We start from the raw sequence: 27,550 nt of genomic DNA on the forward strand, positions 1-27,550 counted from the left end.
GACTTTGTACACTTAGAAGGTGAGACAAGGTCCCAAACAATGAAATGAGCAAAACTCCCCGCACATACCACCGGCGTTTAAAGTTTTATGGGCATGTGATGAGACTAAGGGTGAACGATGGCAATATCAGTACGTGAGTAAAGGAGGAAAATCCCGTGCAGAAAGAAAGAAAAAGGAAATGGAAGAGGATACGTAACGAAGAAATTTGAAAGAAGATTTATACAAGGATCCAAAGGCTTGGGTACGAGATTCCGAGAAACAAACTAATGAGCCGTAAACTATAAGTAAAATTGAAACGTCCCCTTGGAAAAATTACAAATGACTGTGCTTATACTGACACACAATATTTTTCTAGCGCAACGCAATCTGACTTTCAGAAATCCGTATACGTTTCACAAATCACTTACCTCACAAAAATCTTGGTTACTCGAACTACTGCAATACAGCGAGCACCACTACTGCCAGCTAAATAAAAGATTCAAACTACGGAAGGCACTTACTACTGATAGGCATAGTTAGCAAATGAAAGATTTTAGTAGAGAACAAACAATGTATTTACCTTAATAGTCATAATATATATAGCAGTTCATGACAAATTACAAAACTCCGCCATCTCTCTCCCCACATCCACCACTGCTGGCGGCTCACCTCCAACCGCCCAACGCTACGCGCTGTTCACATCCAGCTGCCACTGCCCAACACTACAATGGCAGACAACAATGCAAACTAGACACAGACTGCACACAGCACAGCCAGTGATTTTTATACAGAGGTGGCGTCACCAATAAAAAAACCTAAACAGCCTACTTACAAAATAAAAAATAAATACTGAAACGAGGTACAGATACAGTTGAGGGGATTCATTGGAAGAAACGAAACGATCGCGTCTGACCAAACCTCAGAAGAGTTCTTCGCTGTGAATCTCACAGTCCTTCAAATTACATCTGATATGATATCTGCTGCTAAACGTAGTATGCTATTTTCGAGCCGAATTTTCTTGTCGTCAGTGACAGACGACACTTTGTGGTGGACACGAGCAGTGTGTGACTGGTGATAACATTGCGGCTCCCGCTATCTCCAGCTGAGGTCACTATAAAAGCAGACGACGCACACGAGCCGTCGCACACACCGTGTCTCACATCCACCGAGTTGTCGCCTCACGCCCTCGGTACGTATTTTCCAAGTGTCGTTGTTATACGTTTCTCAGTAAGGATCACATATGTAAAATAATTAATGGAAATACGGTACTCGCTATAAGTACTCAACAGTACTCCTGCAATAATTTAATACGGACGCTCTGTGGCTGGAAGATTAACACGATCAAGTGTTCCACCTCGTCTCACCGATTCACTTCGCTCACGTGTAACAACTGTCACTTGATTTCTTTGCTGCAGTGACTACATTCTGCCGAATTTCAGTGCGCGCATCGTATTCGCAAACGTTTTCGTTTCTCACCATTTCCATTGTTCTGTTAATATCACTGTACGTCCACATTTGTCGTACTCGAAGCGTTTCAGTTCGTTGATCCTCTAATTTGCAATCACCTTACGCTGTGCGGAGATATTCGGGCGTCGACCGCTGTTTGCCCTTCGTTCTGTGCTCCGTTACTTTCGCGTCAAACAGACCACAAACGTAACCGGAATTGTGCGTTCAAGTGTTTGACGCTAAAAGTGTTTCAAACTGCCGGATCATCGTTAGACCGTACCACGAGGGGTGCACAGTTGATCAGCAGATAGCGCTGTTGACATATGACAGTAGTAATTTCTTTCAGAAATTGTCTTTTTTTAATATGAAAACAATGGTGCCTCAGAAATTCGCCGAGCAGTCTGTTTCTCAGTGAGGGTTTAACGAAACGGCGCCGTTAAACAGGAAAATTTGATGAGAAGAGTTGCGTTTCACGATTTTATTACAATTTTCGTAATGCGTCTCACATAATAACAACTGGCAGAATAGATACGTTCAACTCTGGTAAACAATTTTCAAGAAATACCATTTACCGTTGGTAAACAGAGTTTGACATGACGTAATATCGGCTGTTTGATGGAAGATACTGTTTCCTGGACTGACCGTTTTGTTACGAGTACAAGTGCTTTGCACAACACGATTCAAATGATTCAAGAGGGTGTGACGCACCGGGAGAGAGAGGCGTCCTTGACTTATGGAAGAGTGTATTCGATTTGGCGTGAAGCTATCACAAATATATTCCCTATGAGTTCCCACAATTTCACCAAATTTTAAAAGCAATCGTGTGCCAAATGGTGCACGAAAACAATTCGACCATGGAAATGTAAAATCCGTACTCAGCATCGTTTCGGCAGACAAAACCTGTATATAATTATACAAGACGGAATCTAAAGAGCAATCGACTACGTGGGTGCTCAAAGTTGAAAGTGGTTCGTTACCAACGCTCTTCCAAGAAAGTAGTCCCTCGTTATTTCTGATACGATCGACATGTTACAAGCATTGCCTCAGCATTTCTAAGAAGAATTAATACTGAACGCCATACAACAATTTGATTGCTACATTGATGATATCAGGAAAACATACCGAAAACTTCACCTATTTTCAGTCATGACAGTCCCACCACAGAGAAAAATACGGAATTAATGTTTCAGTGCCTGTAAATAAACTATTTTATCGACTACCGAATTCTTTTTGTTCCCTTGTTTTCACAACCTTAAGGAGCTGTTGAACACTGAAACCATGATTTCGGGGCACCAGCATAACAGTGCGAAAAATATTTCAAAATTGATTGGAACGCATGAAAAACTGAATAAATCTTAAAGCTGAATATTTTGAGAAACAATAAAAGGCTTTCCAGATAAACTAGCTCGATAGCAGAAATTTACACCCGATGTTTGTGAATAAAATGCGTTGACTGATGAAAATGGCATATGAGATAATGAATACAGAATAACGCAATTAAGTTTGGGGACGTGTACTGGTAAAACGCAATTTGACATCATGTATGTATCACGTTTCTGGGAGCTGCGACTTCCTAGTGGTGACTGAGAGGGCTGTTCCTTATGACAGCAGCAACTAGAAACGTTCGGCTGGGTTAATTTGTCACATTGCTGCCGCCGAGGCGTTACAATTAATTTTATAGTCTCCTCACCATACTGACTGTAAACGGCTTGATGTGTTCCTACCCACATCTTTCTTTTCGAGAATGTCCATTGTTTGACACTCCTAGTTCACAAGATTTCAATGAAAGACTTGCGTGAATTAATGTGAAGAGACATCTAAGCCCACGACGTCTCTCGGGGATCGATGTGTATAAACCCTGAACATTACACAAAGAAGTTCCACACTGTTCTTGCAGAGTTACTGTTCCAATTCCGAGACATGGTGGTGTCGGGTAGAGAGATCTTAATTCTGTTAAAAATCACGTTGTTCGATGAAACTGAAATGTAGCGACTCTGAGAAGAGGAAACACCTCATTTTATCTTCATGTCAATCGGAACAACCTGTAAAGCCCAGTAGACAGTATACTTATCACCTTCGACGTTGGGACGCCCGGTCGAGGTAAATTCTCGTTCTCCTGAATGCGTCACACATTTTGGCAATCATATTTAATTTCAATGTATAAACTACAGAGTAATCCCATTTGAGCAATCTGTAGAAAAATATGTGCAAAATATAAAGAACATTGTAACACCGAAAAAAGCAACCTATTGACATTTGTTACACATTTAAAGGATGAAAACATGTAGTAGACAAAATTTGAAGCAATGTTACTGTTCTTCGAAAAGCAGAGAAACGTATATATATAATGAAAGAAGTACGACATTATTCTAAAGATCAAAATTTCGTTCTGAATGACACTTGAACTGGAAAAACAAAAAATATATAGAAAATTTTCGTGGTATTTTACTACGACCCATGTGGCTCCTTCTTTAAATATAAAATGTTACAAAATGTTGCACCTTCAGGAAACTATTTTAGGAAGTTTTTGTGGTATATTTGATTCAGTAATCGTAAGTATTTCGCCTACTTGAAGTAACAATCTTTTTATTATACTTTCAAACAAGCAAGGACAGACGTGTGTGATATGAGAAGGCTTCTTTTGCACTCCGGCATTTTCCTTAACACAGACTGATGAAACAAGTGTTCTGTCTATATCCTGTCCCCGAAAATGCGAAGAATATCTTTTGTTATATGTCGTGACGTCACGACAATTTATTATACCCCCACGGGCCAATCTTGGCCATTTTATTTTATATACTAGCTGACGAACCATCACTGTCCCATTTTGTCAATTTCCCATTAGAAACGAAACAAAAAATTGAACTGTGTTTGTTGTGAGATAGCGAAAAAATTTCATTTCCATTTGTTCGTGAAAACATCTTTGAAATTTCCTTTCCAGTGGGTCCGCAACTTGCATGAGGTCGAAGGACGATACTTTATTTTTAAGCACAAGTTTTTTGATGCACTGTTTACTTATTTACTCATAGTGATACAAGTTACACAACGAGCTCGTTTCAGAGATCTGCCGTCATCAAGTGTACCTGTGAAGATTGTATAATAGCTACAATATTGTTCTTTACGCCTGTGATAGTCTGTGGCTACGTGTGGCACATTATGCTTACGTCTCATGACGTGGCCCATACGGCAACATGGAGCGTAAATGTCGGTGGCTTTTTGGTGTGATACACCCACGCTTTCTATATGGTTAGTTTTTATTTGCGTGGTGTTGTAAAATTATTTCTTGATACCTTTCCTGACAGCGATGTTATATTTACGTTTACAATAAAATTTCTACATCGCGGAAGTTAGTGATTACAATTAATTTTTCAGAGGTAATATTTTTGTAGGTCTTACGTAATTAATAAGTATTCTATTGTTCTGTGCTTATTGCGATAATTTACCATTTTTCAATGGTAAATGTCAATGTCAATTAAATTATATTCTTCCATGTTTAAAATCTGTTTATTCGTTGAATATGTAGAAAAAGTGCTACATTTCTTTCTGGATAAAAATATCACACACATGCAGCAAAACCACAGCAACAAATGCAACGCCCAAGGTAAGAATACAATTGAAAATATCTCTTAATCAAAAAACTAAATAAACTGATAGGTGCACCCCACACATACAACAAAAATATGCACTAGAAATTCGAGAGCATTATTCCAGAATATAAAAGGCATACAGATTCGCCAAGTGGGAAAATTCATTTCATTTGACATAACCGGTGTATATACAACTATGCCAGTATCAGAAACAAAAGACGTCATAAAGAAAACCCTCCTAAACAACAGAAAAGTATATGTCATTGGAACTTAGGAAATGATAAAACTATTACTACTAAATTTATCTCACATCTATTTGGAATTTGAAAATAAAATTAGTAAACAATGAGATGGGGTACATAGCTATGGGAAATTGTATCTCAGAGACCATAACAGACATATTTATTAATATGTAAGAAGAAAAATGTTTCAATTCAAACAAGCCAATTCTAAACGAAATTAATTGTTACGGCAAATATGCGGATAACACACAACTACTAGTATGAGGATATTACCAAGACATACAAATGATCCGTCAGCAAATAAACAACTTGCACACTAAGGTAAAATTTACGATGGAAATAAAACAGAACAAACTGGTAATCTTCTTACACCTAAAGATAAGCAACAACAGTGACCACCATTTCGAAATATATAGAAAAGCTACCACGACTGACACTATCATAACTAAAAATTCTTGTCACACAAATTCGCATAAATACGCAAATTTCAAATCAATGAATAACAGCATTTTAAAAAGGCTGCAATACACAGCGCAACAAAATAGCTTCCACTTCAAAACAATGTTAACACATAAAACCAAGACAAACAGCATACGTAAAGAAGTAAAACTAAAAAGAGACGAAAAATCGCAAGTAAACCTATCTTTGTTACATCACCAATCATAGGCCAAGTATCGGTAATTGTTTAAGAAAACAAAAATGAAATAAGAATTTCTTACGAATAACAGGTTGAAAACCAAAATACGATCAACGAAAAATAATATCTCCACTTTTTCAAATTCAGGCGTCCACAAACTATCTTGTGACGGCTGAAATAAATTTTATATCGAACAAATAGGCAGGAGTTCCGGAATCAGATGTAGATAACTCACACGAAATTGTGAAAGCAGCCAATCCACATTTTACATACATTTAAAACGCCAACAACATAAAGCGGAAAATATTGAAAATGCTCAAAAATTTTAAATAAAGAAACTAAAGGACACACAACGAGTATTTTGGAGGAAATGGAAATATGCAGTCCCTCAGAAAAATACCCAGAAAAAATTCTCACAGCACAACCAGATTTTAAACACACAAAACACCTCGAAATTTTATTGACATAATTAAAGAAAAAGGGTAAATTATCGCGATAAACACAAAACAATAGAACACTTATTTACGTAAAAACCTCAAAAATACTATGTCTGAAAAATTAATCACTGACTTTCCAACGAACAAAAATTCCGTTGTAAACATACAGAGCCGCTAGAGCCAACGCTGCAACGAAAGCTCTCCAATTATAACTTTACAAGATCACGCAAATAAAAGGTAAACATATAAATAACGCGATCGTACCATAACAAAGAGACAACCTACGTTTACGCTACATGTTGCATGTGGATTATTTCACACCAGCTGAGACGAAAGCATAAGGCACCGTATGTGGACATCAACTAACATAGACGAAATGAACAGTATTATATGTAGAATGAGATTTTCACTCAGCAGCGGAGTGTGCGCTGATATGAAACTGCCTGGCAGATTTAAACTGTGTGCCAGTCCCAGACTCGAACTCGGGACCTTTGCCTTCCGCAAGTGCTCTATCGCGTCCAGATCCCTATTTCGAGTCTCAGTCCGGCACACAGTTTTAATCTGCAAGGAAATTTCAGTATTATACCTGTCATACCATCTTCGCAGGTACACTTGATAACATCAAAACGCCGAAACGAACTTGTCGTTTAACTTGTATCACTACGCGTAAACAAATGAATAGCGCGGCAAAAAACTTGTACTTAAAATAAAACACCTAAACTTTTTCCTAATTGAGGTCGTAGAGGCTTGATCTTCTTCGGAGGTACTTCTGACCAAAAAGCGGTTCTGGTAGGTTTTTGTTAATCACGCCTTTTGCGTTTTTGTGGTGATGTTCCCATAGAAACTTTCATCCCTTAACACATATTTCTTTTTATCTAACGAGAAGTGAAATACCAGTTTTCGAAGATTTAGCTTTATTTTTTTTTAATATATCGAAAGATTTTCTTAAATAGTTTGATCTCCTGTTTTACCCTCTTAGGAGTGAAATTTCTAAAAATCCCTTCTTAAACGACAGATGCAGTATAAGATGAATACCCACACCAAATTCCAAGTTTCTATCCTTAACGGTATAAGAAGTCATTCAGTCAGGACATTGCCTTATTTATACGAAAACTGTTTATATAGTATCCTGTTAGATAACACCAATACTCTCGATTGTTTAAAAGCATAGAACTCCCATGTACTTCAAACGTCTGATTACAAATGATTCTTTGTGTTAAATATTCGACGATAAGGAGGGCTGAAAGAAAAAAACCCTGTCTGCGCCTTAAGAAGCGGCCGTGAGCGTGCATTGCTTGCAGTCATTGGGGAAGGCTGAAAATCTGTGCCGGGCTGAGATTCGACCCCGCGTCTCCTGCTTAGCAGGCAGGTGCTCTGACCAGTGACCCACCTGGACACAGCGGTCACCGCAGCTGCACGGACTACACTGGCACGCCTCCTGCCAGACCCAAATCCTCAACCTATCCACGTACTAACATAGCTCCCCTTGGCCATTATCTTCATTACTCGCGGCATTTGGCCGATTCCCGTAAGAATTAGAGCCTGGTGTGCATCTGCACTGAAGAGATCATTGGCCGCCTCGGCTTAACTACATATACATACTTGGTGTCTGTCTTTCGGACGTTTCCGACAGAGCGCACACCACAGGCAGTTAGGCAAAAATCGCTGTGGGGTAAGAGCCACTTAGTTATTATAGTACAGAAGATATGACGTCATAAACAATGAGATGATCAGAAAACTGCCACATCATACATGACGTTTAAATTTATTCCTTCTTTGCTACTAACTCCATTCGCAATATATGGTTCAAATGGCTCCAAGCACTATAGGACTTAACATCTGAGGTCATCAGTGCCCTAGACTTAGAACTACTTAAACCTAACTAAGCTATGGACATCCCACACATCCATGTCCAAGGCAAGATTCGAACCTGCGACCGTAGCAGCAGCACGGTTACGGACTGAAGCGCCTAGAACCGCTCGGCCACAGCGGCCGGCCTCGCAATATGTTTCGAAAATAGTATCCACATATGCTGCTAAATGTACCTCAACAAATACATTATTACACGGCTCAAATTTCGAGAATATGACGTCACAAACACTGAGAGGCATGAAAAAATGGCTCCTCATGCATGAGGTTTTAATGCATTTGTTCTTTACTACTAAGACTTAACTTAAAGAAATCTCTCACACCTGGCAGCGCTTTTCACAGCTTTCAACTGCGAAGGACAAACGGCTGTACGCGAAAACAATAAGCGGCTATAGAACTACGAGTATGAAGAGGTGTTGCCATAAAGACATTTACAAAAAATTTAGGTACTGAGCTTATACATTTGTTTCTTTGTACGTCTGTTTCAGACGAGTGTGAGAACTCGATACAAATAGAGGAAACTGATATTTCCACTCTCGAATACCGATGTTGGTGATGTAACAGATTCCAAATCATACCTATAATACAAGGTCAACTAAGGTGTTTGTCACATCTAGAGAACTCACAAATGTGTCTTTTACATGCTAGATGCACACAACACAATCGACGTTCTCTCAACTAAATAAAGATGCGAAATGTGTAGAAGCAGTCAACTGAACAATTCACATGGGAGGGAATAATGGCCCAGCGCAAACACATGTCCATATTGAATCTAGTCAAATTTCCACGCGATCACGAAAGCTATCCAACACATTCTAAGTATTAGTTCGCTATTCGGTCATCTAGAGGACAATCTGGTTAAGACGTCTATATTCCTGCACTCCAACAGGTCTCTCCATTCGGAGGGCTTCTACCGTTAGTGGGAAACGTGAATCATCCCCACAAATGTCACCAGCACTGCACGCCAAACATGCACAGGTTGAATCATCACCCTAGGAAACCGGTCAAGTATATATATGAATGACCGATTTCCTAGGGTGATGAATCAACCTGTGCACGTTTGGCGCGCAGTGCTGGTGACATTTGTGGGGATGATTCACGTTACCATTGAGATCTCAGCTGAATGACATTCGACAATGAGCGAAGTATCCAAAAACACCCTGTTGACGGCTGTGGCTCTGGAAATAGAAATATGGGTGCCATTCTTATGACTTCACATACTCTTCCCTTTGCTATCACAGTACTCGACATCAAATCCATACCTTATTTATGACTGGACATAGTCATTCTCTTTTGTACATGTAGAAACACAACCACATACATGATAAAACTGATGCTCAAGGTGAAGCTATCACGCATTCCCTACTACTACTAAGTGCAATACTTGACCAATAGATGATTCCACACGGTGCAAAATAATACTGACCGAAAATTAATGATGTGTGGGCATGTCTCATAGGTATTTTCCTGCAAGTGCTACCACTGTCTCTTAGAAAGAGAGAGGTAATCGGCCAGATGTTAAAAAAAAACCGATCGCAGCAACTACTGTATGTAACTGTCTCAAGCGGTCCTGGTTCTATAGGTGCATACAAGTATCCATGTTAAAAGCTATACTGGCTTTATAAATCGAGGTACGACATTAACTCTGAACGAGGTGGTTTTTCCAGTGAAATACCGAGATGGTGATCGTAGGAATGTGTATTATCAGACCAACACGTAGCCCACGATGCAACCTTGTGATAAAATTACCGCATTTTGAAAGTGATTCGGCTAAGGAACGTGGTAAGTAAGCACTATTTGCGACTCCCTCACACCGCCACAGCTGTATAATTCTATAGTATTTGTAAAGCATGTTGTCTCGATGCAGCGTCAGAGGGTCGATGATATATCCACTGGGCTATAGGCAATGGTTGATTGACAAGGATCACAAACAGTAGTAGGTGGTGTGATCATTGAGGTCGCAAGAAATGTAAACAAGCTTTTCCCATCTCTAAAGCCACACTATTCACTAGAAATGCTGTCTGGGATTCGGAATCAAGTCTTTCCATTCAAGCACATACCTGCAATGGGTCCTTTAATGATTACAATTATTACTCAACCATATTTCTGGCACCCCCATTTCTCCGAACGATCCACCTTTCTTGAATCTGTCTGCTACAGTAAAATTACCACATCACTTTAGGTAGCCCCTATGCATCCTGCAAATGCCTCCTCAGACTGTATGCGACCATCCATGCACCTTTGCACACGTGATCGTTCCAGCGTAAGTCGGAACTGAGTAGGGGTCAGAGGAAACTGTATCTACCACCTCCTGCAATCCGTGCTGAAACAAGCGAAGCTGAGTTACTGCAACAGAACTGTGTTTTGACCATTCGATGGAAATGAGGCCTATTCCTCCAACATGAAATAGTATAAAAGACAGTACAGGAATTGGGGTAAGGACATGGATTTTGCTACTGCATTGTAGTGCTTCTCCAAACTACATACAAATACTACAGATCCATGTCCATTCACATCTATCTCCCCAACATGCTACCTTCGTTATTCTGTACCATCCATCAGACAAAAATTACGACGTATAAAAACTCAAGCCGATAGATAACTAATAAGATTTTTACCTCATCTCCCTCCCCCTCTAAATCGAAAAAAAATACCGCATGCGTGCAGGCATCGAGCACATGTGACGATCCTATTATCCTATTGATCAACTGCACAGACCAGTCACCTGTACTGTATACCCCACAGAGCACAGTGAAAGCCACAAGAGCCCCGTAACCCTGTCTCGTTGTTTTAAACATTATTTTTTTCTGCTCTAATACGATAGGTACACTGCCAAACATTTTGTTTTTCTACCTCGACTTCGAGGTCTTTGTCAGGTTCTAAACTGACATTAAGAAGCTTTGATCTACTGCCTCTCAGAGACAACAAGGACATCTCCCCAAAGTACCATTATCCATGATGTTGCACTGTGACGCGATTGACATCATTCAAGATAGCTGCTGTGACACAATTGACATTATTAATTAAGACGTTCTGATCTGCAGCCTCTCACAGCCAACAAGGACAACACCTCAAAGTACAAAGAGGCGATTGACATCATTCAAGTAGACTGCCGTAATATTAGCTGATGACGCGAGTACCGCTACCCAAGGTGGCTGGAAATCGCCACACACCCACTGCCAAGCCCACCATGGCGGGAAGTTTCAATTTTGGACTGAAGATAGGTCGACTGGGCTACCTCTACACGTCGCGCTGTGTAAACCATATTATTACCGCTGTCACCATAACACTGGGTGATTTTAAATAACTGTCATTTACAACATATGGAAATTGGAAGACTTTTACGGCGTTGGCGTGGGTTTCCAAACAACATTTAAACTCATCTGTCACACTGACCGAATATCTGATGGCTCTGTGTTCCGTTTCGAGTGATTCCTCATATTACAGTCATGTACACTGTCACTGTTTCGCCGCTAGCAACCCCCAGAAGGTGCCACCCATCCACAAAACTCATTCCCCAACTCAAAGAAGCGTTGTCAGTCAATCATTATGTGGTATCCAACAGTACACCAATGTATGGATAGGATGGAAAAGACACCGCCGATGTGCTGTTATAGTAAGCAACACAGCTGATAGCGCGAACAATTTTAGCAATTTTACAGTAACTTCAACGCCGGCCAAGGATGTGACAGCATGTTTCCCCAATTTCAGTATTATAGCTAAGCCGACCCTTCTTTACTTTGCGAGTATCCTTGCGAATGTAGATAGATTACTGCTCAGTACGTCCATTCAGTGTTAATTCTGGGACACACAAATCATCAAAGTATACCAGGGCAGCACTCCACATATTTCTAACACCTCGAGCACAGTACTTAATTTACATCTATATCTCTGCGTATCAGAGTCACAGAGCATTCTCGCTGTCTTAGGGTAAAATTAGAGAAGATATACATCAAGGGGGACAGTTGAAAATGTGTGCCCCGACCGGGACTCGAGCCCGGGATCTCCTGCTTACATGGCAGACGCTCTATTCATCTGAGTCCCCGAGGGTACAGATGGATAGAGCGTCTGCCATGTAAGCAGGAGATCCCGGGTTCGAGTCTCGGTCGGGGCACACATTTTCAGCTGTCCCCCTTGATGTATATCAACGCCTGTCGACAGCTTACGGTCTTGATTTAATTATCATTACAGTTCCAACAGTTGTCACTGGCGGTCAACAGATCGAAATAACAATTCCAAGTTGCTCACCCAGGTCCTACCTTCTATTTTTTATTTTGCTTACACATAAAAGCATTACAATTACATACTTCCATTGCCAAATTTCATGTTCAATTAACTGGTTTTAAAAAAGCTGCAGAAAAACATGAACAACAGGCGCAGGCCCACCTTCATGTAGCGCGTATCTGCGGAAGCTGGTGCTGGGGCCAGATGTGATCCCCCTCAGATCACTCAACCGGACACAGCGGCTAAGTGGCCATTTCAAGACCCACCTTAAGCCATCAAGCGATAGTCCATTAAAAGTAAAAGACCAATTAAAAAAAAAAAGAAGTTCTGAAGTCTTCCATCGCCTCCTCTACATGTGTGTCCCTTAACAGGTTATATTCGTTTTTGATATTATTTTGTTGTTTGCTTCCAGTTATATTGTACATGTGACGAGCGAAATTGCGGTTGACCTCTCTCTCCAGAAGTACAAGAATTTTCCTTAGCTTGCGCATTTTCATTGGCAGCAATGTCCAAAGACGTGTAGCCCCTTATTATGTCGTAGACATTTTCCGAAACACCAAATGATCCCAAGTGCCTCTAGAGTATCCACCTTGTAATTCAATCTTAAGAATTCACATGTATATTAAGATTTTAGTCTCACCACTGCAGCAGATAAACAAACACAAACATACTTTTATTTTATTTTGTCTCGAGCAGTGTTAAGCGTTGTCACTGAAATTAACTGAAATTGGTTGCAATCTCTTCATTCTGACTAAACGTGTGGGACGTTTCCCTTTGTTATAAAGAGAATGACAGAAGTCGTAATACCCTCAGATATAGTAGCAGTTGAGAACCCCATTGGCGTTTTTCAAGTATGCCTGGTATTTATCTGAAAATAACCGAGGTTAAGTCAAACGTCGGATTCGAAACACACTGCTGCATCACTTGATCTAGACAATGCAGTATAGTGTTTCAGTATTGTGTTCGAAGAAATAAGCTTACTCTAAATGATTTCCGTTAAACTATATGCTCATATCATTTTACTAATTCTTATGTCTATTGCAGAAATTTTCAATTCGTCCTCTTGTATTGTTCCCCCACTTCAATTGACGGCTTTTTCTGTCCTACCTACGTCTGTTTTTTTATATATTTTGGAACACATTTTACCTTTGCCATGAATCTTATTTCTATTTCAGAGTGAGCTCTAGGACCAATTCATTTTTCCTATTTCCTCTGAATTAGTCCTTTGAGTATTTGCTTCTTTCGGACTTCCTTAAAGTACTGCGATCTGCAACTGCTTTACATTACATTTCGTTCCTAGTATTTTGGAATGTTTGAACTCCAAATTGCATATCTTTCTTTTTTTTTAAAAAAATGGTGGAAATATTCTGAGAATTACTTTGAGTTAATGTGCATGTGGCAGAGCTGCAAATTTCGTTGACCATTCTTACTTTTAACACCAAATTATTTAATGGTTTTGTCGTTCGTGTCTTTGTCCTCAAAGTCAAATACCTTTTTTGAAATCAGTAAATAATGCTATTTTACGTCTTCCGGTTAACACTCTTTGGCTAAATCAGTTGTGTGCAATATTTTCCGTTCCTGAAATCGCTCTAGTATTGAGCTATTTCCTCGCCCAAAATTTCTTAAACTCTACCTATGAGAAATTATTTGCCATATTTGTCTGATCCGTTATTTTGTAGGTTCGTACGTATGTTGACTTGGAACTACAGAAATTGATGGCCTTGTTTGTACGTGTAACTAATGAGTGTATCGATTAAAGGACTTAAAATATCATTGTTTACGTCTTCTGTTTTCTAACATGTAGTAGAACGCTATTGAACCGCCACTGTCTGTTTGCTTATGCACACTGCCCCACTGCAACCGTTATGTTAGTTCTTCACTGCTTGTAGCAAACAAAACATTTAAAATAGGAATCAGAGCTATTAACTGTCCGTTCGTGAGCACTCTGCAGCTCTACTGGTGAGCACTCCTTTCTCTGCGACGTTCTGCTTGAGTTTAGCAACGAGTACTCTCAGTCAAAATATTGGTAGCAAACCAGTGAAAACAGTTGGATTAGAGAAGCGTCGCTGACGTACAAATACACACAACGTGTTGAAACCTGTAGCACCACTAACGTATAATATTTAAAGTTCAAAATATCATAAAAATGTATTTTGAAACATCTACCATATGCTATGCTACTGTACGGATTTAGTTCTCATCTAATTAAGTATGTCTAAATCTGAGCAATTGGAAATAAACATATTTGGAAAAATGTCAACGTAACTTGTCTTCCCGGCAGTCGCATACAGTAGATTTACTGTTCAGCATTAATGTTCTCGTAAACCACTTTAGTGGCGCAATAATATATTTTAACCGCGAGAAAGATTTTGACTGATAGAAAAAAAAATGCATTAAATATCCAATCATTCATTTGGTTAACTGATTCGATTTCCATTTTTCTTTGTGTTTTGTAAATGAGCATGCGAAAATCTACTAAGGATTATATTTAGCGGGACAGAAAACGTTGGTTGTCTTATCTCCCATGGACGCTATCTCTGCTGCAATGAATCTCTAGTGTTGTCGAGTTGCAGACGTTTGGCGATTCGTGCGACTGGACAAGATGGTATATACAAATTAATTTGAAAACATACCAAATAAATTCCTGTCGGCGCTCTTAGGCATTGCCTAGCCATGGAGCTCACACTGTTAAACTTCAGAACTATTTGAGGTAAAGATGTGGGACTGGATTGTGCCAGACTGAAATATGCAGACTGTTTTAGCACACAGCAATGGACAACCACATTGAAATTTAGTTAGCAGCTGTTTTACCATTTATTAGTTTTTATGTTCCAAGACAAAAGTGGACCTTAGCCCTTACTCGTAATAGACTTATTTGGCAAAAATCTTCAGAGTTCGGCCTCTTAGTATACGAAATAGTTGATAACAGTGCCTCTTCATAGCACTGTCATTGGTACTGGCGTAGTTCAGTTTCTTCTCCATCAAAATAGGGTGGATAATAACTCTGCTCACTGCCACAGTGATACCACAATACAGCTCCTTCTGATGAAACTGTTTTCCGTTCTCGTTTCTCGACGCATTGTTATTCTTGACCTCTCGTGTTTTGTGCTGGTTTCTTGTTAAACCATCTGTCTTCAAAAATCTTGTTTCTTGCAATCTTATTTGTTCTAAATGTATCTTGCGACGCATCTTCTGCATTGAATTCAGGTGTCTTCTGCAAAATGTAGTGTTTTACTGCGACAATGCTTATGCAACACTTTTCTGGAAACTTGTATGTCACGCTTATCTCAGTACAATGTTTCTCTTTTCTTCTTAAACTCGTCCAACTTCCACAGCGAAAAAAGTGCTGTTGAGCTTCTTAAAGTCTTCCGACTTCCACCGGAAATAAAACCTCTCCTCCTCCCGTGAAATAATTAGTTTGCGAATAATTAACGTCACGTCTGTACCCGTCAGTCATTATGTGAGCGAGTCCTACCACAAGACTAACTGTACTTCAAACTTCGTGTTCTCATCTTCACAGTACTCCGCCCATTAATTACTAAAAAAACACCTTCTTCGTACAAAATACAATACATTTTTCTACCAAAAACCTGACACGCTCCTTCCATCCATTTTTACACTTCCAAGCCCCGAGTTAGACTGTCCTATTCGTCTTTTCTTCTGCTTCTACAAAATTTTAGAAAGATAATGAACCGTGGTATTTACTTTCAAAATCTCTTCTTAAAGAATTTACTTTATTTACTAGCGATTCATCAAGAACATTAACACACTATGTGAGCGTGGAAGTAGTTGCCAAGGAGTAGTTGATGGAAACAAACTAAATTTCAACCAATGGAAATTTTATTCATAAAAGTCTCTTCAAAAACAGATTTAAAATTTATAAGCGGAAAAGCGCCCTCGAAATATCAAGTTACAATTTAACAAATGTGAATTTATTGCTAAAAGCTTTTTCAAAACAGTTTAAAATTATAAGCAGAAAAGCACCCTCGAAATGTCATGTTACAATTATTCAGAGGCAGAATAAAAAAAAGTTGTTTTTTACAGTAGGCGCCTTCGGGCTGAGGAGCTTCCGCCCCCTTTCAACACGGCCGCAGTCACGACTGCTCACAGCGACCTCTGAAAGACTACACTGGTGCAAATCTGCAACGCACCAGATTACTTTAAACTAAAAACTTTAACAACTCACACAAACACATTAAGTATGCACCCCGTAAGAGGGATGGAAATGGTACAAAAATGGCTCTGAGCACTATGGGACTTACCAGCTGTGGTCATCAGTCCCCTAGAACTTAGAACTACTTAAACCCAACTAACCTAAGGACACCACACACATCCATGCCCGAGGCAGGACTCGAACCTGCGACCGCAGCAGTCGCGCGGTTGTGGACTGCGCGCCTAGAACCGCGAGACCACCGGGAAATGGTACAAACACTCACACTAAGAACTTATTTTCCACAAAAAGTGCAATTTGTTTTTAAAAGGGCTTTTACGGTGGAAGGGTGGCAACTTCATAAAAACGACTATTTAAATAAAACCCATGAAATTCAGACTTACATGAAGTGTACAACACGCTCTACATTACACATATACCGCGTCGTAAGATGATAGGCAAGATAAAAACATATTTCAGGAATTCGGCCTTTACTTTAATTCCATAAATTCGTTAACACCGAATCCGACAGACATGACAGAGGCAGCTATTAACGTATGGGAGACCGACAGATAGACAGACCGACACTAACCGCCTAACAAATGCGGACGAGAGAGAAACGAAGAAGCTGGGGACGAGAGACTGACCAACAACACAAGTAGAATTTAACAAGTAACTGAAACAACATATCACTAATGACTCAGATTCTAATAACTGCAATTTCTGGTGAAGACCTGGCTCAGCACACCCAAAACGCTCTCACGAACCGTCCGCTGCCAGCCGCTTCAACGGACGCAGGAAGGCGCGCCGATCTCCCGTCTCACGGCGTCGCAGCTCGCACCGGCCAGACTGATGTCGTGGGTTGACTCCTGTTGCTCTCGTGTCGACCGTGAAGTCACTACCGCTCGCTATACGGCGCGGCCCACTGGACTCACGTGGCGATCTCACATGCGCCGACGCTCCAGGCGGACAAGTCATCTCGTGTCCCAGTGTGCGACCGACCAACAAACAATCCAACCGCCAATGACTGTTGCCCGAGCAACTCGAGCAGACTGGGGGCCTAACGCGCAGAATCAGATGCAGGACCTCAGCCCCGACCGGGCGACCACTAGCTGAGTTCTGTTACTGGCGGAGTGGGAAGACTCTCATTTTGCCGGCTTTAAGGTTTGATCCAAACGATAGACATATTAGCACTCCGACGACAGACAGACAGACACTAACTGCCGCAGAAATGCAAACGAGAGCCAGACCAGCAACTGGTGACGCGAGACTGACCTAGCCTCACTCCGACTGATCGACCTACTAGACTCGCCGAGACTGACAGACTCCCCTGGCTGACCAACTGCCTCCGACTGACAGACTAACCTTTTGCAGAGCTCATAGCGCCCCTTAAATGCATGTTAACAGGCTAGCTTTCCCCTTTCACACCAGAGGGAGACACCAAAGCTGCGACTGCCGCCAGCAACGGAGGGCGACTGCTTTACACTACGCGCTGCGTTGCGCTGTTCAAAACAGCAATTTTTACAACGGCTCAGATAATATTTCGTACCAGACCAAAGCGCTTTTACATAAATGACGTGCCATTAAATTTACACGAAATAATACAACGGAATCATATGATACGTTACGTTTGATTCACATTAAAACATGAAATAAATACATGGGACAATGACTTGCAAATGTTTACAGTATTCGTAACAGATGTAGTCCCATCTTGAAAATACATTATAATACCCAGTGACAGAAAAAAAGAAAAAATATCCTTTATAGAACAGCTTAGAAGAGAAGATACTTCTTAGTTGTTATTAAACAGGAGCATTTAGAAATGAGGTAGCTACCTAGAATAGTGTAATAAATGAATTAACGTATTCGGCAAGTAGAGATAAAGAAATACGATATTATTGTTGTTCATCGTCGTTTAAGATTTCCACAATTTGTGCTGATATTTTAGCTGACCTCCATCAGATACGTGGTTGTGAGGGCTACTGCCCAGTTTTTACCCGTTAAGAAGAAGGTAATTTCGGCAGTTCGTAGTACACTACGCTGAAATCACTGCTGTACTAGTATGGACTACTATGTTGTCGAAAACAAGGATTCAGTTTAGTATTTAATCGCGAAGTTCTGCCTTCGTGAAAAGTAGATTTTGTCTCGTAGTCTTCCTACACCACACTCACCGTCCACCATTGGTGTCGGCAGCGAGAGAAACGCGGCATGGAGACTGCGAGCACGGCGCACTGGACGGGGGCGGCGGTCGCCCCTGACACCTGCGCCGTGGGCGGCGCCGGAGGAGCGCTGTTCGCGCAGCTGTTGGCAACCCTGCTGCACGCGCAGTGCCTGCTGGGGGACCGCAGCGCCTACCCGCCGGACACGGCCAGCCCGCTCTCCGAGTACGACTTCGTGGTGGTCGGCGCCGGGTCGGCCGGGGCGACGGTGGCCGCCCGCCTCTCGGAGAACCCCGACTGGACGGTGCTGCTGCTCGAGGCCGGCGGTGACCCGCCGCCCACCTCCGACGTGCCGCGGCTCTTCCCGACGCTACAGAAGACCGAGGTACGGCCCCAAACCGGAGAACGGCATTCGGAGGCCACCACGCTACTTTCGCCTCCCAATAACCGTATGGATATCCAGTACTAAGGGCACTGCACTGGTGTGGAATAGTAGGGGCACTGCACAGGGATGGAATTGTAGGGGCACTGCACAAGTATGCAACGGCAGGGACGCTGGATTGGTATGGGATAGCAGGGGCGTTGTGTTGGTGTGGAACACTAGGGACGCCACAGTGGTGTGGAATAGCAGCGACACTGTAGTGATGTGAAATACTAGGGGTGCTGGTCTGGCATGGAATAGTAGGGCTGCTGCAGTGGTATGGAATAGAAGGGGCGCTGCATTGGTATGCAACAGTGGGGCAGCTGCACTGGTATGCAACAGTAGAGCTGTTGCAGTGGTATGGGGTAGCACTGATGCTACACTGGTATGCAACAGCAGGGATGCTGCCGTGACATTGGATAGCAGGGGCGCTGTACTGGTATGCAACAGTAGTGTTGCTGCAGTGGTATGGGATGGCAGGGGCGCTGCACTGGTATGCAACAGGACTGCTGCAAGTGGTGTTGGGTAGCACTGATGCTACACTGGTATGCAATTGTAGGGATGCTGCAGTGATATTGGATAGCAGGGGCGCTGCACTGGTATGCAACAGTAGGGCTCCTGCAGCGGTATGGGATATCAGGGACGCTGCACTGGTATACGACAGTGGGGTTGCTGCAGAGGTATGGGATAGCAGGGACACTGCACTGGTATGCAGCATCAGGGCTGCTGCAGTGGTATGGGATAGCAGGGGCACTGCACTGGTATGCAATATCAGGGCTGCTGCAGTCATATGCGATAGCAGGGACGCTGCACTGGTCTGGAACGATGTGAGTGCCACTGGTCTGGGCTAGTGCCTGCAAGTAACAATGGTGCTACCGCTAAGGTTTTTAAAAAAAGTCCAACTCTCTTCTCTAAAGCTTCCAGAAAATCTAGATTATCACATATCTTGTTATACATAACGTCGGGTCTCCTCAGTTATGTGTCGTACAATGATAATTTTCATATACATTCAATAGAACATATGTAGGTACTGTCAGCAAAACATGTTGTGAATAGAGTTATTAGTAGAAAAACTATTAAATCAAACTGTCACGCCTGATGTTGAAATTTTACTGGATGAACAGGAAAATGTAGTTGGCAATAAATGTTTTAACACACTTTATTTTGTGGGGAGTGCCACGAGAAAAAGTTTCGAATATATTTGAAATCATGTGTAAGGTTTGATGGAAGTCACTAAACGCTCCCTCTGTCTTTAAAGTATTGTGTGAATATAGAGTAATCTGCGCACTGTGAGTTATTCCTCGAGACATGTACACAGTTTCTAGCTCTAATGCTTGTGTTATTGTGTTGAAACATTAACGTAAGATCATACTTGTTAAGCGGGAGTACTTCAGAATTTTAAATGCTTACATTCGGTCAATATTTGAACGAAATGCTGAAAACAAAATTTTTATTTACTCTGGAATCCGTTAGATAGGCAGTCTGCAACTGTGAGCTGGTGACTGGATGACAATTCCAGTGAAGTGATATACACTGTCTCCATAAAGTGCTGGCATTATTTCAGAGAATTATGACTTGGAAACGGTTAAAGGGAGAACATCACGATTTGTTATAAAAATTTTATCAGTTCTCAGAGATTTTTCTGTAATGTCAGAACTTGTATGTGTGCTCTACTGCTTGTTTGTGTATCACCAAGACGACATTTTAGTTACGCCCATGTATGCGTCAGCATTTCAGCGTCAGCAATTCTGATCGCTTCCTTGATTCGTCCACGCAGGGTGCTGTTGTGCACACGCGATCCTCGATATAAGCCCACAAAAATAATTCTGTCGTTAATACTATAGGAGATCACAGATCACAGGCAATGGGACCATAAAGGGCCATTTGACCTCTCAGGGAATGTGTCATTCGGCATATCCGCCAAGTTCGGACTCCAAGGTGGGGGTGCCCCATCACTCTGGAAGATGATGGGCGGCTGCATCTCTTGTGAGGTTCCTCTTACTCTGGACGGCATTTTGCTTGCTAAAGGTAACATTTTATTCCGACTCTGCGGCTAGCACAGGTAACTCAGACTTGAGCAGCGCAGAGTGGGGAGTCGGTTCCCACGCAGAAGTCGTCGGTAGCACGGCGCAACAGTGACTCGCTGGCTTGGGAACAGGTAGCGAGCCCTGAGGAACACTCTTGCATGGCGATCGATACGTAGGGGAACTACACACATTCACGCACAAATCTCAGAATTCTATTTATCAAATATTTGTTATCGAAATCTATTTTTGACCTACCAGATACCAGGAGGGGGCTGCGAGTCATCAGAGCTTTCACACGATAATACTAAGATGCAGTAAACCACTTAAATCAGTTAACATATGAATAATGTCAAGCTGCCGACAATGCACGAATAGTTACGAAGTATGCAAGAGATTTCGGTTGCGTACCGATGATAACCGAGGAACTGAGAAGTGTTATTCATCGAATTAAAAGTAAGAAAGCTCCAGGTGTGGGTGACATAAGAGCAACCTGAAATTCAGGCGAGTGGTGCTTTCTAAAACTGTGCTGATTCGTGGACACAAGCTTCTCGGTCTCTAGAAAATTTATTATTCAAGCTGAGAACTCGTTCAAGAATTCTGCAGCAGACCGATGTTACTGATATTGGTCTGTAGTTGGCGACTTCGTTCTTTTACCCTTATTACACATGAGAGACACCTCCCAGTCACTTAGGACTTCTGGGCGAGAGATCCGCTGTAAATGCAGTTGCTGCAGGCTGGTGCGGGGTACCCTGCAGCAGAGAGACACAGGGCAGGTGCTGAGGCGCGGAGGAAGCGGGACAGCATTCGCCACGTGGTGTTCGGCAGTTTGTGGACGAGGCTGTCCCTGGTGCGTACCTTTTCCCCTGTATCTCTGAGTGTTGGGTGTAGGATAAGGCACGATGCATCTTTAACCCTAGGTATCCGGGGCTTTCCGATGATTTTATCTTCTTGCCTCCTCATTGCGTACGTGGAACGCATGCTCTCGGGTTTTATCCGGCTTGGGTTTCAAGTGGTTGTCGTCGTAGTGGGTGACAAGTTCTTCGAGAGCTCTATACCACGTGGTTGTAACTGAACTGCACCTACTCGTGGAGCTCCGATGTAGGCTTTAACCAGCGTAACTTGGTGGGTACGCGGAAACGATTTCCGCTGAAAAGAAAAGAAAAAAATTAGTTCCAGTTTTGGTCACTAGGTGCAAATATAGCGCCGTGAAGCACTCGTTGACGTCTCTGGTGCTCATACTGAACAGACTGTGTATGTGCCGCATAGTAATAAAAACAACATTATGCCCTTCTCACTTTTTTTATCTTTTCTATCCATGCCCCGTTCTTAATACATACGTATGGAAACATTTATATATGTCTTTCTTTCATTCACAGCGCCAGATTTGAGCCTCATGGCCAAAACTGGAACTAATTTTTTCCAGCCTAAATCGCTTCCGCATTAACGCATTAGAATATCTACCAAGTTTCGCTGCCACACGGTAATCACACTGGATCTCTGTGAGTAGCGGCACCTTAATTATAGATACACGGCATTTCTTCAAATGTTACTCCCTGAGCAGCGACAGTTGGGTGATCTACATAGATCAAAGATCGAGTTCCATTACTGGGTGATTGGCCATTGGTATACATGTTGTATAATACTGGTGCCAACACGCTTCCCCGGAGAAGGCTGTCCTTCTACATTCCTCGTCTACTGCTTTTGTGATTTTGGGTGACAAAAAAATCGTCTTTTCTGCAATAGACACTGAATAAACTGCGTCAATCAGTAGTCCTTAGTTTTTGTGTTGTGATTCACTGTATCATAAGCAGCTATCAGATAGATAAAGGCAACTCCTGTAATCTGTTTTCTTTCTTACGCTTCCAAGATGTGCCGGGTTCACTTCATTGAGCATCTGACTATTACATGACTTTCTTGGCCTGAAACCTAACTGCTGTTTAATTATGTTACTGTCGACAGACTCAGAAATTGTTTAAAATTATTCTGTACAGAACATTAAAGAAGTGGCATGGAAGTGATACACGTCAGAAGTCCTAAGGGTAATCGGTTCTTTACCTGTTTCAAGCAATGCCGCGACCCTTGCCTTGCTCCATATCTTTCAGATTATCATTGTAGAAACACCAGTGTCAATCATTTTCTCGATCCAGCTGATAATGATCCAGTTGATAATGACAGGGCTTCAGCACCTGCCCTGTGTATCTCTGCTGCAGGGTACCCCGCACCAGCCTGGGAAACTGCATTTATAGCGAGTCGCTCGCGCCGAAGTCCTAACTGACCAGAAAAAAAGAGCAGGTGTCTCTCATGTGTAATAAGGGTAAAAGAACGAAGTCGCCAACTATAGACCAATATCAGTAACATCGGTCTGCTGCAGAATTCTTCAACGAGTTCTCAGTTTGAATAATAAATTTTTTAGAGACCGAGAAGCTAGGGTCCAGGAATCAGCACAGTTTTAGAAAGCATCACTCGTGTGAAACTCAGCTTGCCCTTTTGTCACAAAATATAATGCGAACTATGGATAAGTGGTAACAGGTAGTCTTCATATTTCCAGACTTCCGAAAAGCATTTGCCACGGTGCCTCACTGCAGACTGATAACGAAACTACGAGCAAATGGAGTACGTTCCCAGATATGTGGGTAGATCGAAAACTTCTTAAGTAATAGATCCCAGTACGTCGTCCTCGATGGGCGAGCATTCATCAAAGACGTGGGTATCGCCAGGAACGCCCAAGGGAAGTGATTTGGCGGACAAGGTAGTAGCAGTCTGCGGTTGCTCGCTGTAGATGTTGTGGCGTACGGAAAAGTGTCGAAGATGAGACACTGCAGGACGACACAAGATGACTCAGACAAAATTTGTAGTTGCTGCGATGAGTGGCAGCTAGCTCTAAATGTACAAAAATGTAAGTTAACATCGATGAGTAGGAAAAACAAATCCGTAATGTTCGGATACAGCAATAATAGTGTCCTGGTTGACAGTCACATAGTTTTAATATCTGAGCGTAAAGTGGCAATGCGGTATGAAATGAAACGAGAGTGTGACGATTGTGGTAGGGAAGGCGAATGCTCGAGAATTTTGGAAAAGTGTGGTTCATCTGTAAAGGAGACTGCGTATAGGACTCTAGTGTGATCCATGGTTCAGTACTGCTGGAGTATTTGCGATCCGCATCAGAACGGAGTGAAGGAAGTTATCGAAGCAATTCAGAGACGGGCAGCTAGATTTGTTACCGGTAGGATCGAAGAACATACAAGTGAAGTGCTGGTGGTCGGGTTTCCACCGCGTACAAACTCTGGGGATTGATCGATAAAATGATACGTACGTAAAAGGGTATTACAAATTTATGTTTGCAAGTGCACGGTTTCCATGCTAGACACCTTTCATTCAATCATGCTTTTTTTAAAGAGGCTGCGGTCTAATACGTGCATCCACAGTTACAGTATGCGTGGTTCCCTCCTAGCCGGTGCTACTGTTCCTCATACGTCATGCCCTAGTGCCCTCTCCTGCTATTTTAATTGGTTATGTTGTGTCCGATTCACTTCTTCTGCTGACTCACATTGTAGTGGATCTGATACAGCGTAGTACACAATGGTCCCGTATTCGCATCGAGAGCTCGCCGACATGGTGTTTACTTACGGAAAGGCAAATGGCAACGAGCGGAGGGCAACAAGGTTGTATCAGGAGATCTATCCTCCTCGACAACCATCACAGTTTTCAATGTTTGCAACAGTGTTTCGCCGCTTCTCTGAGACAGGGTCGTTTCAGGATGCAGCAAATCATGAAGGACGTACCCGAAATGTTCGGACACCAGACTTGGAGAAAAATGTGAGGAGAAAAATGTGATTAACACTGTGGAAGGCGACCGCCGTGTCAGTACCGGACAGTTGGTCCGCCAGTACAGGATAGCCAGGCGACCATATGGAACATTGTCCATGACAATTGTCACTACCCTTATCACTTACTACCGACAGAATTTCCACGTTGGGAGCAATTTTGTCACTCGTTTCCTCACCAGGCAACCACGATACCGAGGCTTCTGTCATCTATCCTATTCACAGATGAGGCCACCTTTATGCAGAGTGGTATCTTCATCTTTCATAACAGTCATCTGTGGAATAGTTTGAAGACCTCCATGGTATGGTGACAGTGGCGGTGCAGCCGGAATGTGTGGGCAGAGTTAACTAGTGGCCGTATTTTGGGACCAGTCGTCCTTTCACGTCGCCTAACAGGACGGTATTATCGGCGTTTCTTGCGGGTGACTTTGCATCCGCTACTGGAAGAAGTGCCATTGATGATTGGAACGGTTATGTCGCTGCTGTATGTTGGTTCTGCAGCCCACTTCGTCTTTAACGTCCGGACGCATCTCAGTCGTGTCCTGGTCGTCGGATCGGACGAGGGAGTCTAGTTGGATGGCCTGCTCGTTCACCGGACTTCAACCCGTACGATTTCTGGTTATGGGGCCATCTCTAAAGTATCGTGCATGCAGAGCCCATTCCAGATGAGGAGACACTGGGGCAGCGTATTCATGTGGATGCAGCCTGGCCGATGTGAACGTGTCGGACAGACCGTACTAAGGCACACACGTGCTAGCGTTGAGGCGCATGACATCGATTTTGAACATATACTTTAACTGTGGCTGCATGGCACAGCGCGTATTAGATCGCAGTCCCTGTAACAATGTATCACTGAATACATGGTCTCTAGGATGGAAACCATGCATTGCCGGATATGAGTTCATTAGACCTCTTTTGATCTCTATCCTTTAATCGATCAGTCCCTAGACTTTGTACACAGTGGTAAAAATTACCTGAGATATACGTTGTTGTGGTTGGCAGAAGAGCCAACACCGTGTTACTAGAGGAGGCCGAAATGCACGCGTTTTAGCTCACGCAGGCTGGCGTGAGGTCTGGAACAGGACAAGGAAATTAGAATTTAGAAAAACCGACGTAGCTGGTGCAATACTTACCTTCAATCCATGAATGATGAACGTCGGTTTTGACGGTACGTGATTCACAATATCAATGGTAACTGAATATGGCGCCTTGCTAGGTCGCAGCAAATGACGTAGCTGACGGCTATGCTAAGCTATCGTTTCGGCATATGAGAGCATATTTTGTCACTGAACCATCGCTAGCAAAGCCGGCTGTACAACTGGGGCGAGTGCTAGGAAGTCTCTCTAGACCTGCGTGTGGCGGCGCTCGGTTTGCAATCACTGATAGTGGCGACACACGGGGCCGACGTATACTAACGGACCGCGGCCGATTTAAAGGCTACCACCTAGCAAGTGTGGTGACACTACATTCCTCCCCCACAAATCGGCGTACGGTTGTGGCAAAAGGCTTCCGCCCGCCGTGGGGAGGACCCCATGTTGACGTATTCGACGAGGTGGGGAGCCTAACAACAGGCGATGCTGTGCCACCCGCACGCTGCCATTCGGACCGCGGGGAGCTAGGAAACGCCTGAAAACCTAGTCCAGGGTGCACGCCAACATGCAGTGTATGCGCCCGCAGAGAGACAGGAGGGGCCGAAGGGTCGACCTCCATCGGGCCGGGGCACCCGACGGGCGAAGACGACATATGGTCCAGAGCGGGCAAGACTTCCGTGTCGGAGGACAACTGGTCACGGGAAGCGATCGGCGGCGCGTGACCCAGGGAGGCGCCCGGCGGTTGCAGCGACGCGTCCACTGCGGGCGTCGCCGGCGGGAGAACAGGCGGCGGCGGCGGTGGCGGCGGCGCGTCGCCACGGGGCAAAATGGAAGGTAGCGTCGGTAACACCTGGGGCTGAGGCGAACCAGTAGATGGGTTCCAAGGGCGCTGAACGGACGGCACCGTCGCGGAAAGCGGACGGCGAGCGGCAGATCCCGTGCGACGACAGAGGCGCAGACAACGTCGCCTGGGGCAAAAGCAGGTGTCTGCCGTTGCGTAGGAACCTGATGCGGCGGATGGAGCAAAGACATCAAGTTTCTATGAGGGCGACCGTGGAGCAACTCAACCGGCGAGCGACCATCTCGGGGCTGAGAGCGATATGAGGACAAAAAGAGAAATAACGCGTCCTCCCGAGAATGCGACTCTTTCAGCTTCAACATCTGTGACTTGAAAGTCCTGACCAATCGTTCAGCGGCACCGTTTGACTGTGGCGAAAACGGCGCGGACGTCCGATGTGGAATACCATTGGCCTTGCAGTATGACTGAAATTCTGCAGACATGAATTGTGGGTCATTGTCAGAAACAATAGTCTGTGGAAGAACTTCAATGCAAAAGATAGCAGATAACGCTTGGATGGTGGCAGATGACGTCGTGGAAGACATCCGGACAACAAAAGGAAAATTACTGAATGAATCGACCAGAACCAACCATCGAGCATTCCAGAATGGACCAG

At 43.1% G+C, this 27,550-nt stretch overlaps 1 protein-coding gene across 1 annotated transcript in view; it reads left to right on the forward strand.

The window, feature by feature from the left end:
- Window positions 1-1,139: 1,139 nt before the first annotated feature.
- LOC124795096 (glucose dehydrogenase [FAD, quinone]-like) overlaps window positions 1,140-27,550 on the forward strand; it is a 47,557-nt gene continuing 21,146 nt past the window's right edge. Inside the window, 2 exon segments of the mRNA XM_047258930.1 lie at window positions 1,140-1,168; window positions 18,768-19,118. Coding sequence (XP_047114886.1) covers window positions 18,783-19,118 — 336 coding nt within the window. The 5' untranslated portion in view covers window positions 1,140-1,168; window positions 18,768-18,782.

Source organism: Schistocerca piceifrons, chromosome 4 (assembly GCF_021461385.2).
Source record: "Schistocerca piceifrons isolate TAMUIC-IGC-003096 chromosome 4, iqSchPice1.1, whole genome shotgun sequence".
In the NCBI taxonomy this organism is placed as follows: Eukaryota; Metazoa; Arthropoda; class Insecta; order Orthoptera; family Acrididae; genus Schistocerca; species Schistocerca piceifrons.